Source organism: Juglans regia, chromosome 1 (assembly GCF_001411555.2).
Source record: "Juglans regia cultivar Chandler chromosome 1, Walnut 2.0, whole genome shotgun sequence".
Classification (NCBI taxonomy): Eukaryota; Viridiplantae; Streptophyta; class Magnoliopsida; order Fagales; family Juglandaceae; genus Juglans; species Juglans regia.
In genome coordinates this window covers 33,451,003-33,469,931 of record NC_049901.1, presented here as the reverse complement: position 1 = coordinate 33,469,931, position 18,929 = coordinate 33,451,003, and the positions used below count along the sequence as shown (strand labels likewise).

Below are 18,929 nucleotides of genomic sequence, written 5' to 3'. Positions count from 1 at the left end.
CCTCATTACTTATCAAAAAATTCTTATTAATATAATTTTTTATTACTTATAAAAAAAAATATTAAAGTGTAGGATTTAACATTGTGCTTCTAAAAAAAATAATTTATGCTTAATTCATATGAATCCATTCTAGTTTTATGTATCCTGTTTAATGCATTTTTTTTTTATCTTGTTAGGGACCTTTTCCTGCGAGTTTTTCTCGCCAAAAATAATTTTTTGCGACTCAGTCTTTACCCAGCGATAAACTTTCACCGCCTATAATTATTTCCCAAGGCCACAAATCGCCGCAAATAGTTATTTTCGTTGACGATTAACCACGGTTAACATTCTTGTGGATGAAATTTTGGGACTTTCCAGCGAAATAAATCACCACAAAAATAGATTATTTGCAGCTCGGTTTTTTTTCTCGCTGCAAATTCTCAATTAAGATTGATCTTTCGGCGCAACTTGGGGGCAATGGAAAATCACGCGGAGAAGTCAATTGCGGTGATTTTTAGCCCTTTTCCAACGATTAAGTGTCGCGGCAAAAATCCGTTTTTCTTGTAGTGTGGTGGATTAAAATTGAAGGAACAAATATCTCACTCGAAATCAAATGAGCGAGACGTAAGGAAACACCTTTCTCAAAATCGAATGAGCAAGGCACATCAATAAAACTCTATCAAAACCAAATGAACGAGTCCCAAGGAAAGAGCCTATCGAGAATCAAACGAGCGGGAAAAAATGAAAGACCACCTTGAGCCAAATGAGCAACATTCAAGAAAAGACCCTGCGAGAGCCAAATAAGCGAGGTTCTGTTGTGAAACACACACGCCAATGATGGCAAACAAATCAAAGAGGCAATCAAGCAATCACATGACACACACTTTACGTCGTTCGGCAACGTGCCTATGTCCATAGAGTTGTAGAAGTTTTATTGATGCAGAGGAAATTACAATCACACAATCTTAACTCACTCTCACTCGGGCTTTTTTTCTCTCACAATATGCACTCACACTTTGCCTCTCTTTGTTCTCACTAAAAACTGCTGAAAAACATATACAAGAAGTCAAAACATATCATATATATGGAAAATGGCACTGGAAACCCTAATTGGAAAAAATACATCTTTCACTCTAGCGATGTGTCAAGCACGCCTCGAGCAAACAACCAATGAAATTGGCTTGAGTAATGTGTCGAGCGCAGCTCAAGCAAACACTAGGATTTGTGTCTAGCTTGAGCCACTCACAAGTTGAGCTTCGCTCAAGCCCACTGTCGAGCGTACCTCAAGCAAACTCACAGGTTGAGCTTAACTCGAGCTCCAGGTCAAGCGACAATCCGAACTCACATGTTGTGCCTTTTCTTCTCATTAACCAAGCTCCACATGCAACCCAATAATCTCCCACTTGGAGCCTGGTTCTTCATATGCTAGCCATTGTTTCCAGCCAAACACTATCACCTCTACAGCTCAAAGCTTCCATTTTCAAACCAGAAGAAGCACTGAAGTTGAGCCCGACTTTAGTCTCTCACGTACATCGCCCTCAGTCAGCACATCCACCGAGTGGCTCACAACTCCCACTGCACTAGGAGTATCCAGTCTCGAACCAACCCTGGCAACATTACCCAACTTCCCTAGGCTTACATGAGGAATGGAAAAACTGAATCCCTTTTGCTTCCTCATCTGATTTGTGCAACCAAAATTGTCGTTTTGCACTCCTGTATTTTTTTGAAAATCACTAGACCCTGATGTTAAATACAAAGAGTTAAATCTCTTACCATGCACCAACACCAACATACCCCTTAGTGATCTTCCATGTTGTTCCAGAAAACGCTACTACATAACCGTTGTCCCACAGAGATCAGGTTTTTCTTCAGATCTGGAATGTGTATGACTTGTTGTAAAGCCCACAAGCCCCTATTCAAAAGTGTGATGCACACATCATCCACTCTCACTACATCTAGTGCCTCTCCATCAGCCACGTACATCTTCCCTAAATCACCAACAACGTAGTTCTACATGATCTCTCGATGTGAGGTGCTATGGAACGAAGCCCCTGAATCCAACACTCAATCATCAATTGGATTGTGCACTGCAAGGATTAGGACATCCTGTATTTTTTTAGCCACTGCATTCACAACGTCATTCTTAGCACTTTTCTGATTCTGGCAATCTCTCTTTTTGTGGCCTAGCTTGCCACAACTACAGCAAGTGATCTACTATCCAAATCTCGTCTTACTCTTGCCCTGCTCTTGAAGCTTGACTTGTCATGTCTTCTACCCCATTTGTCAAGGTTCAGGGTCAGTCCCAAATTTGAGAACTCACCAGAGTCTCTTCTATGTACCTCTTCAGCAAAGATCATGTCACATACGTCATCGTAGTTCAGTTTTATCTTGCCAGCTGAATTACTCACTGCCATCCTCATGGCCTCCCAACTAGGATTTATGTCTAGCTCGAGCCCACTTTCATGCGAGACTCGAGCATCACGGGTTGAGTTTCGCTTGAGCGCCAAGTCGAGTGACAGTTGAGCGAACTCATGGGTTGCACCTTTTCTTCTCACGAACTAGGCTTCACATGCAACCCAACAAGTTCAAGAAAAGACTTTGCTCATAACCAAATGAGCATGGCCCAAGAAAAGAACCTGCTTAAAATCAAGTGAGGCAAAAGAAAAAGAAAATTGCTCGAAATCAAACAAGTGGGACAAAGAAAAACTCACTAGGAATCAAATTAGCGGAGCGCAAGAAAAGAACACATTTGGAGTCAAGTCAATGAAAAAAAAACTTGCTTGGAACCAAACTAGCAGGCAAAAGAAAAAACATGCTTAGAATCAAATGAACAAGTCACAGAAAAAGATCACATTCGAAACCAATGAGTATGACAAAAGAATTGAGGATATTCCAAATAGGGATAAGTATATGGCAAAGTACTGAGCCACAAGCTTAGAGGGTTAAGCCCTTTGTCACACATTGGACACTTGGACCAGGCTCTTTACCAGAAAGTTGAAAGAAAGAGGTCACCTTGATTGAGAAGACAAGATTTCCAAATCCGATCAGTTGAACATCTCGACAATGGAAATTGAGGGGTAACTGTTGGAAATAAAAACTTAGTAGTGGTGCCATGTTAAGGCCCCATGTTATGGAGAATAAAAGCTAGAAGCCAGGAATCGGTATACTAGCCACTAAATGAGCAAAATACTAAAGTGTGCCACGTGTCAAGCATTCATGGGTCACGATCTAGAAAATCTCCTCAAAAGGCCGCTCTATAAAAAGAAAGGCTCTCTCTATTATGGTGGATTTGATCGGATAAAGGAAGTTATCGGAATGTCTCCAGTCGAAGGGATTCTTGTGATCATTTTATTATTTTGAATAGAGGAGCTCTTCATCGATCTAATAACTAAAGCGAACTACTTAAGCGAAGAATGTAATTGAATGCTACAACCGTCCACCACTCTCGACGGATTTCTCTGTAAAAGTGACACCAATATCTTTCTAGAATACCCCCTGATCTCTATGATCTATTCCCTCTGTATTTCGGAGGAAAAAAATTAAATTTACAACAAACAACGTTTCCAGACTTCTGTTTTTACTCTAGTTTTCATCATCAATGGTTCAAACATGTTGGTTGTGAGCTACCAGTGTGAATGAAGTAGAGCTCTGATGCCACTTACTGGGGTCGTAACTTTTCAGGATGTGGGCACATCAAGCCCTGCAGTTTTACTAAAATGCGTTCATGTATGTAGAAACGAAGGAATGATTGCAAAGAAAAAAAAAATTGGTCAAGTTGCTGCATTGTCGCTGTTTTAAGCTTCCTCGAGTGATTATAGAGGTAGAGTCCTCTTAATATTATTCATATTATTCTTTTCATCATTCTCTGATACGATACGATACGATGATAAAGAAAACATGATAGTTAAAAGGATGAATCTCATTTTCCTTTGTATTAATCTTGCAATACATTTGTATTAACCAGCCAGTCTCTGTTCCCATTTTATGGCGACAGAGAAATATTTCTCCGAAAAATATTTAAGAGAAATATTCTTCCGTACGTGTAAATGTTCAGTTATGCTCCTCCATGGGTTTTCTCCCTAATCTTTACCTGTTTCAGATCACCTGCCACCAGCCTAGGCAGACAAAAATACGTATCTTCAACTGTACTCAGGAAGTTAAACCAGTGGTAATTTCTGAGTAATTAGCACTGGGAAAAGAGCAGGCACTGATTACAAAACTTAGAAATGGCACCAAAAAATGGTGCATATTATATCTTGTTGGGAGTCATGCTCAACTACTACAAATTCTGTTGCACATTGTCACTATCTTAGCATATGCAAAGGGTTAAGAGGACCATATTATACATTTTCCTCATTTATCTTGTAGAAAAATCACCCATTCAGGCTTATAGTAGACTACGAAAGCAGGTTCGAAGATCGAGAATTGAACTAAGGTCCATGCATCGAGCTCTAGCACACCCAGAATCATCGCATTTACGACACTCTCCCAGTAAAACTCAGTGATAACAAGGATCAACAACATCACACTCCAGGCCTGGCTAAAATTTTCTTTGCTCTGCTGTTGTGGTTAACAACTTAACAGCATTCTCCTGTTACCAAATAACTACTTTTATAAAAGAGGGAGGAGGGCTCCTTTCACATCTTCTATTTGAACTGGGAGATGCGACCTACAGTCTCAAGGTAGTCTTAATAAAGAACCCAGATTCATGTCAGGAAAACCACTTCAGTCTCAATCTTGGAACCATTACATATTAGAGGAAGCAGAGTTATCTTTCATACCCCTCCATGCATTGACTCTTCATTCTCAATCTTGAAACCCTTATCTATTAAACGAGGCAGCAGAGTTATCATCATAAGCCCTCCATGCGTTGCCACTGTCAGTCCCACTACAGGCTTGATTTGGGACAGGGTTGTGACCCAGATGTCCATCAAAACTCATTTGCTGTACTTCAGCAGAAGACAATATCTTTATGCTCTGAACACAGCTTACAAACTCCCTGATACCAGTAAAGAATGAGTAGTTAAGAAACAAATAAACAAGAAAATCAAATCAAACTTTGGGCTTCTGCACTTACTCCCAAGGATCATCACCAACAAGAAGAATATCATTCTCATGATCCACAAAAACCAAATTCCAGTCATTCCGCTGTGGATCTTCAAGTTGCCCTTCAATTCCAAACATTCGGGCAAGGTCATGCCTGAGTTCATTATACCCTTTATAACGGGTTACATCAATACTTCTTCCCACAGATCCACGCTTTTGAACCTTCAAGAGTTTGAACCAGTATTAGGTATTTGAGAATGTCATTGAAAATATGTCATAATGTATTTAAATGAAATAGCTTTTAATGAAATAGTTAACAAACCGGCACTAAAATGGCAATTACAAAATAAACCTGTCTAATGTAGACTTCCAATTGAAATTGAACTTTGGAATTACCAAATGTAATGGCAAGTGGCCCCACTAATTATTACTTAAGGAACACTGCTTAGAACAGACTAAAAGCCACAACGATTTTCTTTTCCTTTTTCTTTTTTCACATGACCTTGCATCTGATGGCTTCATCAAGTAAAACACTTGTAGCAGCCTCAACTCTTTCACACGAGCAAAATCAGGTGCAGAAATAAAACACTTCAGCAAAAACTAAGAATCTTACCATGAATCAAATGTGTTTGTGGTGTCAATCCCACCAGTGAAGTTATTTTTCTAGGTAACTTGGTATTATCTCGACTATGAATTATACATTTTTTTTTATGAGTATCAATTATACAATTTTAACCCCAGTTAAATCTCTCTCTCCTCGTGCAATCCAGAGAGAGAGAATCTGCATCGTGCGTTTTTTATTCCAAAGTATCTGTTTCAAGTCAAGTAGACTCAAAAATTCTTTATACAAGCAGTGTAGCATTATGAAGCATGCAGATGTTAACTTTGAAGGAAGGTTAGCATGGTTGGGTATCAACACAGTCTCCTTTCAGTAATAAGGCCGTTGAGTTAACGTACCCAGCCCATGTTAAAGTTAAAGATAAAAATCTGCCTCACTTTGTACAGCATTTATAAAGCAAAGAGTAGCAAGATCAACAAACCTTTGTAAATGTTCGCATACGTTGATTCTGGTTAGCCCACAATCCACTGCCCAAAACTCCAGCTTCATTGATAGTAATATCACTTGAACACCCTGGCTTGAAAGGCATGTTTGGCACCCCAAATGACTGAGGGCTGATCCCAGCAGTGGACAAATCTGTCTCAAAATCTCTTGGGGCACCACCATAATTAGAAAGTAAGTTCTGAAGGTCTTTTTGAGAGTCATACCCCCTTGACAACAAAGTGTCAGGGGCCAGTCCATCAATATTAGCTGCAAATGAAAGATTGCTCCGAGGATTTGATTGGACATCACCATCCAAACCAAAAGTGGGGACTGAAAAGTTCGGCTGGATGGTACCAGCATCCAAACAATATGATGTTCCAGAAGAGGATGCTTCCACCAGATCAGTGACTGTACTTTTATATTTTGGTTGGTCTGGTCCTCTTGAGCTGGGTAACTCATGTTTTATCTGTATATCTGATTTGCTATGCAGCTCCTGAATCAAATTATTTGCAGGCTCGACCAATGAATCCCCCACCAATAAGGCCGGTCCTTGATGGCTTCTGTTCAGGAGGTTGGATGGCGAAACCTGGCAATTATTAGTAGAAGGTGAGGTTGAACATGAGGGAGCATCTCCTTCTGTAAGAGCAGAATGGGCTCTGATTGCTGTAAGGGGTTTGTGCTGGCTGTGGGGCTGATTCACAGGAATCTGTTGTGATTGCATCAGTGCAGAAGTCGATAAGCTATTACCATTAAGAAGCTTCTCTGTTGAGAAGCTATTGCTGCTTAACTGTTGCTGCTGATGTTGAGACATAGGAAGCTGGGCTACTTGCTGGTTTTGCTGATTTGGCTGCTGTTGCTGAGGAAGCTGGGGCTGTAAAAGTGAGCTTGCTGGGGAGAGCAATTGCTGCTGCTGCTGTTGTTGCTGCTGTTGCAATTTCTGAAGCAGCTGCAATTGAAGTTGTTGCTCTGAAAGGCCCTGCTGTGACAACTGTTGCACTTGGGGAAGCTGCTGTGCTCTCTGTGACAAGCTTTGTTGCAAGTGGAACAACTGTAGTGGGGACTGTTGCAATTGTGTCTGCTGCTGGTGTCTTTGCAAGAGACTGGCTTGTGGTTCAATTTGTTGCTGAAACTGGGAATCTTGTGGTATTGATGGCATCTGCAATGAACTTTTACTATTAGAGTGTATACTCTGCTGAGATTGGGTATTTCCTGTCAGCATGTGCTGTTGTTGAAGCTGAGAGTATGCAACTGGCTGCTGTGAAGTTTGATTTGGGTTCTGGTTAGGGGCAACTACAACATTATTTACAAGTCCCGGATGGCATATCTGCTGATGCTGCTGCTGCTGTTGTTGCAGTTGTTGTCGTTGTTGTTGTTGTGGCTGATGTTGCTGCAGTTGCTGCTGCTGCTGCTGCTGCTGCTGCTGTTGCTGTAGTTGCTGCTGCTGTGGCAGCTGTTGCAGTTCTTGCTGTATCTGCAGCTGCTGTTGGTTAGTAGGATTTTGCAATAGTTGCTGCAGGTGCTGCTGTTGGGGCCACGTGACAGGTGGCTGTTGCAGTTGACTGACTTGGTTGTGCGGGTTAGCTTTGTTAAACTGAAGACTTGGTGCAGACATGACAGGGGCTTGAAAACTCAATAATTTAGATGGATCATCAGCATTAAGACTATTATGCATGCCAGTCGAAGAAACCATGGATGGAAAAAACCCAGCTTGAGCAGCTGAGAACTGATTATTTTGCTGCTTGTTCATCCACTGCACTAAACTCAAACCAGGAAATATGGAACTAGGGGCATCCTTCATGCCGAAGTCATCACCAAGCCAGGGCATGGCTCTCTTGAAAGCATTCTCTATGTCAGACTCATCATCTGTAAATGCACTTCCAAAGTTATGATTAAGGAATATATCATAAGAGGTCAGGGAAGGTTTTGCAACTAGATGTTGGCAAGTGCTACTCCTCCGATTACATAGAACTCCCCCCTCTCCCCCAAACACTTCTTTTTCAAAAAAGGGGGGAGAGAGAATGTGTTTAATTCACCACAATTAGGGTACTAATCCGTAATAGATTGAATTAACTGAATGACGGATAGGCAACATAAATTTGGTTCTTAAAAAGTTAAATGGCAAAATGATTAGTACCAAACCAAAATTCCTTCCATCATGTTAGATCCACTATAATCAGGTTTCTCTAAACTTTTTTTCTAAGGAGCCCAATGTGGCTTTTAGATGCATTGGCTATTTACAAAAACTAGTTTGTTTACACTTTCTGTATTAGGCATGAAGTCATACTTCTCTCAAGGTAACCCTATTACCACAGACCGTGATGAGAGGATGAAAAAAGAGAAGCAGGGAAAAGGTGCTCTCTTTTTACATACTAGAGAATCTAGCTAACTGGTAAATATGGTTTTACCTGGCATCCCTGGTTGTCTAGGAAACTTGGGTCTGAAAAATGGAGGTGGACAAATGTAGAATGGTGTTACAACAGGTTCAATTTCCCAGATCGAAACTCGGCTTGGCCGTTCACCAGCAGTTGATTCATCCCATCCAACCTATCAAAAATGCAAATGTTGGGTCACTGGGGTAAGCCGATACAGAAAGTTAAGAATGTTAGCAAATTTTTTGCTTCCAACACATCAACTAGAAGCTATTTCATTGTCATGGAGGGAGACACCCTTGGGTGGACCCGGATAGATTGCAAAGGGAAATGTAATCTCCCAAACTGACAATAGACATGCTTACATATCTCACTATAACATTCCTAACCCTGCATACAAATATTTATCACAATAATAGTAAGCATGACCAAATATGGCTTAACCTCCAACACTATCATATATTTAGAGAATAACGTCTGGAAGATATATTTGTTTGCTGCCAAGTCCATATACGGAAACATTCCGAAACGCATTATATACATAGATTATTGATGCCAACCACATGGATATTGCAACAATGAAGCTAATTTCCGAGCGTAGAAGTAATACACAAATGCCCTAGAAGGTGTAACATTCTAAATACCATTTGCTTGCTAACAAGTGCCATGGATTCTGTTAAAACCCAACATTTTTAGGGCTAAAGAATACCTGAAGATTGCGCCACTGTGAAGTTTTCCAGCGAATGGGATCCAAATCACTGATACCAGTAATCGTTCCCATGTATCTGCGTACTCCAGACTCCTCGGTTTCAAACATCATTCTAAACCGCATGCCTGGTGAAACTTGGGTATACATTGCTTTATTATACTTGGCTAAGGGAATCACAAACTCAGCAGGGCTGGCTCTGTTATATAAGTAAATTTTTTGTCACAACTGGTAAGCCACAAATTATTGGATTGACTTCATAACATAACAGTTTTGACAACTTTAAAAAAAAAAAAAAGGAGCTTAGAGCAGTACCTTGGGTTGTAAAATATAGTAAATGGACTGTTATTTGCGGCAGCATGAGCTGCAGCAGCAAGAATTCCAATATGCATGCTATCACTTGATATGACTGAAGAAGAGAGAGCTGGCTGCTGCCTATTAGCACGCTTTATGCCCAAGAGAAGCTGGGATTTTTCATCTCTACACAACAAGATTATTTCAGCTTAGTTATAGGGGGAAAAGTAATCTGGCTGAAATCTTTCATTTTACCACAAACATCAATTCCATACCTTATAAAAAGAACAGAATCTCCAGCAAATAGTCTTTTGGTGCTAACAAAGACACTCCAACCTGTGGTCAGCAGGTGCCTTTTTGGCTGGCCTGCAATTAATGCACGAATGCAATTTTAATATATTATTATACCTGTATTCAGCAGTCCAACGCATACAAACATCTAATGCAAAGTTCTTGGTATGAAACAATGTATCTAATAGAAAACACCAATGGAATTAATATCAGCAAACCTAAAAATGAGAGGGAAAGAAGGAGAGAAGGAATGTTTTGAAGGGATTGATACCGCGATAAATATGCCTGAATGTCCATGAATTGTCATGTAAATCTCTAGCTACTAGCTCCTGAGCCGGGGGTTGCATTGAATAATCCTATCATAAAAGAAACATGATGATCATGAAAGAGATAGAATTTACTATATAGAATCCTCAAATTGAAATGGGAAGTTAGAAAACTGGTACGAACTAGAGGTGGAAAAATCTTCTCAGCTGCTCGGCGTGGTACTGAGAATCCACCATGAGTACTAGTGTCACTGGCTGTAAGAGTTTTGCAGAAGAATTCAGATGGTTGTCTGCTTTGCTTGAGGCCCATGTCAGATGCTAGTACTGCTTCCTTATCATACTGTAGAACAGATGTTTCAAACAATGTTCCATACACGTGCACATGATTACATCTTAAAAGAGAAAATGTCAATTATGTATATGCTAATTCCCAGAATTGAACGGCTGACGTACTTTGTTTACAGGTTGAAGGGTCATCTGTGCATAGACCTCATCAGTTTCAGGATCAGCCTGATTCGACATATAGACATATAATTTAGAACACCGTACGATTTCATTAATCCAAAACAATAGCATAATTATGGGGACTCTCATACGTGCAGTGTGACATTATGAAGCATGCAAATCAACTTTGAAGGAAGGTTAGGGTAGTTGGGTATGAAATCAGTCTCCTTTTGCATGGATGCTGCAACCTGAAAATTTTGGTTATCAAAAAGTTCCATCAGAACCCAAAATCCAGAAACTGTTGCATTTCTAACACAAGAAAAAGGCACAAATTAAATGGCCTACTTGCTCACTGTGGCCTTGGGCAAAGTAAACCACAAGACTTCCAACTGGAGGTAAAGAAACCAGAGGCCCCGCACAAGCATGCCATAACTCTGAATTAATACTCTTCCTCTCTCCTATTCTCAATCCAAACAAAATATTATCACCATGTATGAAACCTTAGAAGTCATAAGAGAAATATAATTATAAAATACTAAAACTACATGTTATTTAAGCTTCCTATGATACTGAAGAATAGAATTTCCAATTTTAGATATAACAACAAAAAAAGTTTGACAAGTAAGAAAGAGAGTTTTATTAATACAAATGAAATAGGCTAAGCCCATGTACACCGGGAGTACACAAAAAAAACACCTAAATACATTCCAAGAACCAGAAGACGACAATAGAAAATCATGAGCACTAGCTCCGTTAAGCACTGAAGCAGAAAACCAAAGCACTATGATGTGCACAAAAAAAAAAAACTCGTATTTCCTCCAAGGTGCGCTCCTTATCATTAAAACATCAATCATTCCTTTCCATCTAGATACACCACATAAGACACAAAGGGACCATCCTCCAAACCGGTCACCTGAGAACAACCGTGAACACTGTTCCAACTAGCTAGAAGGTCTACCACTCGCAAAGGCATCACCCAAGCCATACCAGTTCTACAAAACACTTCATCCCACAGTGCCCTTATCACCTCGCAATGCAAAAGTAAATGATCCCGTGATTCCACAGCACCCTTAACAACAAAAATTAAACTTGCAAGAACCAACATAGGTTACAAAAAAGGAGAAATCGTTACCTAAGGCAAGGGTTAAACAGCTGCTATTGAGCTCAAGGGTGAGAGAAACTGTTCGACACTTCCATTTTATAAACATCATTGTAAGACAAGGATCGAACAAAAAACCAGAGGAGCTTGTGATTGTCAACCCACAAAGATAACAAGTCCCTTTTTTGCGATTAAGTACTTAAAATCTAGGGAACCCAAACAATAAAAGATATCACTTAATGTTTCTTGTGTCGAAGAATTAAGTTTTTTTATAAGTGGGTGCCCATATGGACACAAAATACCCTCTTATTTTCTTCGTTTTCACCATCGTAACTCCCTCACTTTCATTTATCAGGTTACTGATACACCAAATGAAAATATTGGCAATTGATTAAAGGAACAAATACAAACATGAGTTTTGATTACTATGGCAACGATCTCTCAATCAATTTAGCACTCACAATTGAGCAAAAACTTAGCATTCAAAAGTAAGGGAACCCTTTTTCATTGTGTTTCAAAGACATCCATTTACATTTTCAAAGCTTTTCATATCAAACATTAACAACAATTTCAACAAAGACATTAATTCTTCAAGGAGTAAAATTTAGCTGATAAAGAACCTTCTAACTAGAACACACACACCCACACACAGATATCAGCTTAAATATCTTAAATATGATCAAATTTATCGTTTCAGTAAACAATACAAATAAAATGGCTTGAATTATTTGTTGAAACTAAAAAGAATATATGCGGAATAGAATCACAAATTGAATAAATCATAATAATGAAAATCCTCCAGCCTAATTCAGGTTTTAGACCATTAAGAACACTGCACCACCTACACCAACCCCAAAAAAAAAACTAAAAAAAGATGGAATTCAGAAGTAGAAAGCAACTGAATCTAACTTCTCTTTATATTTTTTGTTTTACCCGAGTCTGCAGAAACGGAAGAAAATGGACCCATAGACATCAATCCCCATAAATCAGCTACAATTCCCAGACACAGACTTTTCACAACTTGATATCGCCCCTCAAAACCGCATGGGATACAATTAACTTAAACAAAGAACTGAAATCTATCTCTCTCTCTCTTATATAAAATAGAAGGAAAATTCTAATGCTGCACGCATGACACGAGAAAACTCCACTAGAAGAATCTATAAACAGAAAATAATCCATAACTCTACAGCATAGAATCTGATTTTTATCACCTTAGAAGCAGAGAAATAGCGCTGAGGCATAAAACTTAGTGTAAACCAAGAAAAAATTCATGGAGAACAATTCAAACAAACAGCTGAAAATAAAATATACATAACAAAATGAAACTTTAGCAGTGGAATCACGTAACCAGACCTTCTACAGGAGTTGGCAGAAACCCATTTGAGGGAGCTTTCATGCTGACAGATATGAAGGAACCAGCCGAACTCTGAAGAAAAAGTTCAACCACCTGCTCAGTTCCACTAAGATATAAAGGATTCAAACAATCCTAGCTGAAGTCCGTCGCCTCAATTACGAATAAGGCTCTAAGAACCGACTTCGATGCCAGATACAATGCCTCCCTATTCACATTAAATCCAAGCAATCAGACCCCAACTCCCTCCTATAAAACGCAAAGAACTACTAGCCACGTCCCTAAGCATAAACTATGTAACTTTGCCAGCCAAATGAAAGCCAGCAAAGAAACTGAACCACCTTCTTCAGCTATTTCTCTTTAGTCCCCAGAAAAAAGCTCAACGATTTGAGAGAGTCCACGCCCACATCTCAAAGCTGAGTGATCATAACTCTGAATTCCCAGAATAAACTGTCACAAAAGTGAACTTTTTACCATCCCAAAGAACCTGGACATCAAAGATTTCTGCAACTGAAGATTCGAATCAGCAATTACATTAACACAAGGAGATTCCAATTCCAAAGCAATCCCAACTCGGAATCCAAGTTCCCCAGGCTCAAGAACCGGAAATCCTTTGGAAACAACTGGTGCCGAGAGTGTCACCGTGGCGATGACCGCATAAGTCACCGGCCGTGAAAATTGGATGGAAAGCTGAGAAATGAAAAGGAAGGGAAAGGAAATGAAGGAAGGGAAAGGAAATAATAGCTTCTCGGAGTCCGAGCTCGAGAAGATCAAGGTGGAAGGAACCTGAGTTGTCGCTGAAGAAATCAGAGACCGAACAAAAAGCAACGCAAAAACAAAGCTAAGCAAAGACAGCTTTTCTTTCTTTTTTATGCGAACAGGCCGACATGAATATGAAACACTCTGAAGCAATCAGGCGCGGTTAAAAATTAAAATTACTTTCTACTCCTCAAAAACTTCACCAATTTACTGTTTTACTGATTACAGAATAAATTGATGATAATTGACATTATCTTTATAAAAATCTTTATTTGTGATTTTTAATTGTATCCATTAATATATCGTACTTTAGGTATTTTTTATGTCAACAAACACAAGTTTATATAAAATTATTTTATTATTAAATCGGTGTATAGAATACATCAGATCTTATTTGTAAAGAAGAAATATTTTAGACATAAAAGAATTATACAAAAATAAACTTACAAACTGATGTGGTTTGATGCAGTACGTCAAATTGTAAAGTTATTTTTACTGTAAAATAGATCTAACGGATTCCATGAAACTATATTAATTTATAAGTTTACTTTTATGTAATCTTTTTATGTATGTAACAGTTCTTTTTGTAAAATTTAACTCTCTTCTAAATTAAATTATGTCATGAAAATATTTAGTATGTGTTATCTATGCCAATTTATAATTAGGATTTTTTATTTATATGATATATTTTAATTAAAGTTTATTAGATTATCTTAAAAAAAATTAATTCTTCAATTTCTTCTTTTATTTATTTTAAAAATTTTCCTCCAATTGTGTTTTTTATTAAGTGTATGATGAAAAGATAAAAAGAACTTTTAGTAGTAGATGTGTTTCGTAAGAAATTGAAATCGACGTATGTGAATAGACCCATAACGAAGATATCATCAGGTACAAAACATTGGCACATTCGTCATTTTATTTTTTAATATTATTATAATTTTTAAATATCTTTTGTTATAACAAAATGTTATAAAATTGGCATTGCTTAATTGATAATTTATACATTTTGATGGGAGTGGAGTGGAAGGAAATTTCGTTCCGGCTGACGTGGCTACGCATTTGATGTTTGACCGTCGCCTGGTGGACCCGTGGGGATTATTTGGTGGTTTGTTTGAATGATGGCGTTTTCTATTTTTTTCTGTTTTTTTCTTCCTCTTAAAATTTTTTGTTTGGGCCCCACAAAACCACATATCTCTTATATTTATTTTTTCATGAAAAACGAGATCATAATGATTATCGTGGTTTATTAATTGGAGTTTAGGAATTTTTTTTTTTTTTTTTTTGGTGGGGGAATCATCATCATATATCATTTTAATTAAAGTAAAATTTGCTACTAATAAAACCAAAAATGGAAAATTGGATGTATTATTTCTATGGTATTTTTTATTTTTTATTAAAAAATAATGTTACATATAATTATGGAGTGTGCAAGTATAGTAGCTTTAAAAAAAAATTTAGTTCACTATTAAAAAACTAATTTGTTTTCATGCGAATCTAGTATTTATTAATTTTTTTTTAAAGTGATTGTGTGACGCTTGCACATTCACAATTACAACTATCATTTCTCTTATTATTAATATTACATTATTACTCTTTATTTTACTTGCCTGCTTTTCTCAAGTGAACAGAATCCAAACCCAGAATGATAGTGGATATATCCAAACCCATTGAAATTGAATAAATCTATTTACAGTTTGTTTATTGATATATTCGACCATTCGGCGGCATGGTTTCACTATTGCATCTAGATAAATATTTTATCTACAAAAGAATTACACAAAAGTAAATTCATAAATTGACGTGAATTGACGTAGTAAATCAAATTATAAAGTTACTTTCAGTGTAAAATAGATCTAACGAATCAAGTGAAGTTATGTCAATTTATAAGTTTACTTTTATATAATCTTTTTATATCTGTAACAATTCTCTTGCATCTAATGTTAGAAGTTTCATCAAAGCAAGCAAGATAAGGTTGCGATGCTTTATAGACAAGAGTCATGTCGTACAAGACTTGTGTACTCTCACATATTGCTTGCCTCTATGTATTCCATTCATTGTAGATATTAAGATCAAGCAAGCAAAACCTTCAATTTATAAGTGGTTCTCTCAATTATATATCCATCACTGATCAATTTTCCTTCAAATTTCTCAGTTTAAAAAAAAAATAAGTTAATTGAATAGCTGATAACCATAATCTCGACTCATTTATAAGATAAGTTCTCTCTTTTTTTTCGACTGTTGTAACACGTGAAAAATTTATCTATGAACTACTTCCAAATGATAAAAAGTAAGAATTTTGGAATCAAAACCAAGCAATCTTACCATGAATGCACAAAAAATGGCACAATGAACTCCAATTTCTCATATCCCATTTGGAAACATAACCCCACCACCCAAAAAGAGAAACCAGAAAGCAAAAAACAAACCCAACTCCACCTTTAATATCCTTAGAAAATTGTATTTGATTCATGACCCACATGAATAAAGCTGGTTTAAAGAAATGGCAAAAAAGGAGGAAGAATTTTTATATACATGCTGGAAAAGGCCACTAGCCGCAAAAGCAGGAAATCTTCACATGTCACAAGTTCGATGATTCCTACTTACACCATCATTACACACCAACTCAACTTTAATATCATTATTTTCATTGTTTATCCCTAATTTAATTTTTTTTTTTTTTTTTTAACAATATAGTGATGAACTACCCTATGATTTTGCGCAGAAATCATGGTGCGTGACAATATTTAATCAGGAGTACAACAAGAAGATCCTGATTTTGAGCGTCCATAATGCTGTAGGACTGCCCAACCCTACCTCGTCTATTTTCCTTTTCCGCCAGCCAATTAAATACGAGTAAAATAAATAGACTAATGCTAAATAGAGTAATGAGTTATATAAATGTTGCGTATTTTTAAAAAAAAAAATTATTATTATTAAAAAAAAAAATTTATGTATATCTTATATTTATTCAATTTTTTCAAAATTAGTGCACGACATTTATATATTCTATAACTATAAATACCATTTCTTAAATAAATAAAGAAAGCTTATTAGCTACCAATCATTTAAAAAGAATCATTATTCGTTTAAATATCACTTATTGTGGGATGGGATTGGATATATTCATAAAAAGAAAATAATTTATACATAATATTTTTTCACAATATTTTATACAACTATATTTTAAATGAGAGATATTTTTATAAAACATCTTATAAAAATAACATCATTTTACAAAAATATCATCATTTTATAACATTATCGTACAATATATTGTGTATATGTCATTACTCTTCGTAAAAAAAAATTAAGATTTTAGTAATGCATATTTCCTGCCTTCAACCATTCATAAGTGTACATGCATGATGTAGTACCAGAGGGGTACGATTAGTTTAAGATTATGTTGTGCATGTGAACATCCACATCATCAGCACATTGGCCATGACCATAAATATCATTCATTCTTATTTCTTAAGGCAAAAATCACCTAACCATGCCAAAGAAATCTGATCTCAACTTTCTTTTCATCGATCGGTATTAATATTATTGATCAGCTTTGAGAGTTTGATCTGAAATTGTTGTATATGTTGTTGTGTATATTGCCATCAAGGTAACTCTCACGTTGTTGCTACTTAATTGTTTTTTGAGTAAGATGGCTGATCTTCTCACTTCATCATAGATCTGAAATAAAATGCAAACTAACGATAATAATAAATAAATAAAAAGATGAACTCAGCTTTCAAAAGGGTTTAGCAGAAAATTAACATCTAAGGTTCTTATTCACGTATGGGTCAGACTCCTCTTTAATGAGTACGTGATCCAACACATGGAATATTTAATTAAATATGATAGAATGTAGAGTCAGAGTTCGAACTCAAGATATCTACTCTAATATCATGTAAAATCATCACTTGTCTAAAAAATTTAAACTCATAATAAAAAGAGATAGATTTTATTATTTATTTTATATCTTAAAAATATTAAATGAATAATAAATACTTACAATGTCCACTTTATATATGATTTGTTTATTTCATTTGAAATCTTCAAAATTAAATAGTAACTTATGAATATCTTAACACGATTTTAGCTATAAGATGCAAAGATCAATGGGTTTTATATGCCCAAGTGAGATGTATTGACCATATAAAATTAAAAAAAAAAAAAAAAAAAAAAACTTTGAATATATAGTGGTGATCAAAATTAAGAATGGGAAGAAAGAAAAACAAGTGAAAATGAGTAGAAAAAAGGGGAAAGGGAGGCTGCATGCAGCTAAGCTAGGGGAGGAGCTGATCAGAAGCCACAAAGGGAAATTAAGCAAAGCCAAGCATGTGAATTGGTGCAGCTTTTGTCGACCCAACAACCTCCAACTCTGACCAGAATGTGGGGTTTTGATTTTTGTTTATCATATGCTTGTTTTCATTTTCCTTTTGATTTTCTCTTTTCTTTTTTGATTAATCTTATGAAATGGATTGAGTGGCTATCATGGCTTCCCCCGGTTGGCCACTGCCCCCATTTTCCTGCTGACCTGTGAATCCTGATCACCTTATGTACGGGACTGCATACGGACTGCCTCTTGTCTATTTTTTACTGTTTTTTATTTATTTATTTATTATTATTACTATATATTTTGCTGAGCACTGTATGCAATGAATTTTTTCTGACTGCAAATCAGCACTATATAATCAATAGATTCTGCCTACAAAAAAAAAAAAAAAAAATCAATAGATTCTACCATGTTTGGCTCATTAATTCTCTGACTTCCTCTCTAACTTCCTTAGGCTGGCTAGCAGCTAGAGGCCCCATGCAAGCCTGCCATTCATCAAAGGGAAAAGCTTCTATGCATCAGTCTCTATATATATATATATATATATGTGTGTGTGTATTGATTATTAATAATGTGACGGTGCACAATAATTCATAAGGAAGCCAGATTCAATCAAACTTGTATTTATATGCTGCATGCAAGGGTTTTATTCTTCAACCAATATTCTTTAAATGATATTAAAAGCTTACGACTAAGAGCTAGCACATGTATACGGGGCCTTCGGAGTAAGATTCCTGGCTAGTTAAATGCCGCCCTGCGCGCAGCATAAGTTCTGAGGATCATGTGCGTAAATATATATATATATATATATTTGTAGCCCTATAAATATTTTCTTTAATATTTTTTAATCGATTTAACGTCGTATCTGAATAAATATTTTGAAATTAAATTCAAATTTATTTAAATTTATTTTTTGTAATTATTTGTAGCCAATTATTTCTTGTAAAAATGAT

At 36.6% G+C, this 18,929-nt stretch overlaps 1 protein-coding gene across 1 annotated transcript; it reads right to left on the bottom strand.

Annotated features, from left to right (window-relative positions):
• Positions 1–4,190: 4,190 nt before the first annotated feature.
• Positions 4,191–13,739, bottom strand: LOC109021324 (auxin response factor 19-like). The gene is made up of 13 exons (XM_019003936.2): positions 12,893–13,739; positions 10,783–10,895; positions 10,590–10,685; positions 10,447–10,503; positions 10,178–10,333; positions 9,999–10,083; positions 9,712–9,802; positions 9,458–9,622; positions 9,146–9,341; positions 8,473–8,611; positions 6,066–7,930; positions 5,057–5,247; positions 4,191–4,978 (listed from the first exon to the last, which is right to left on the bottom strand). Exons 1-13 carry the CDS (start codon positions 12,933–12,935, stop codon positions 4,801–4,803), a joined length of 3,375 nt encoding a protein of 1,124 aa, XP_018859481.1. The 5' UTR covers positions 12,936–13,739; the 3' UTR covers positions 4,191–4,800.
• Positions 13,740–18,929: the final 5,190 nt, after the last annotated feature.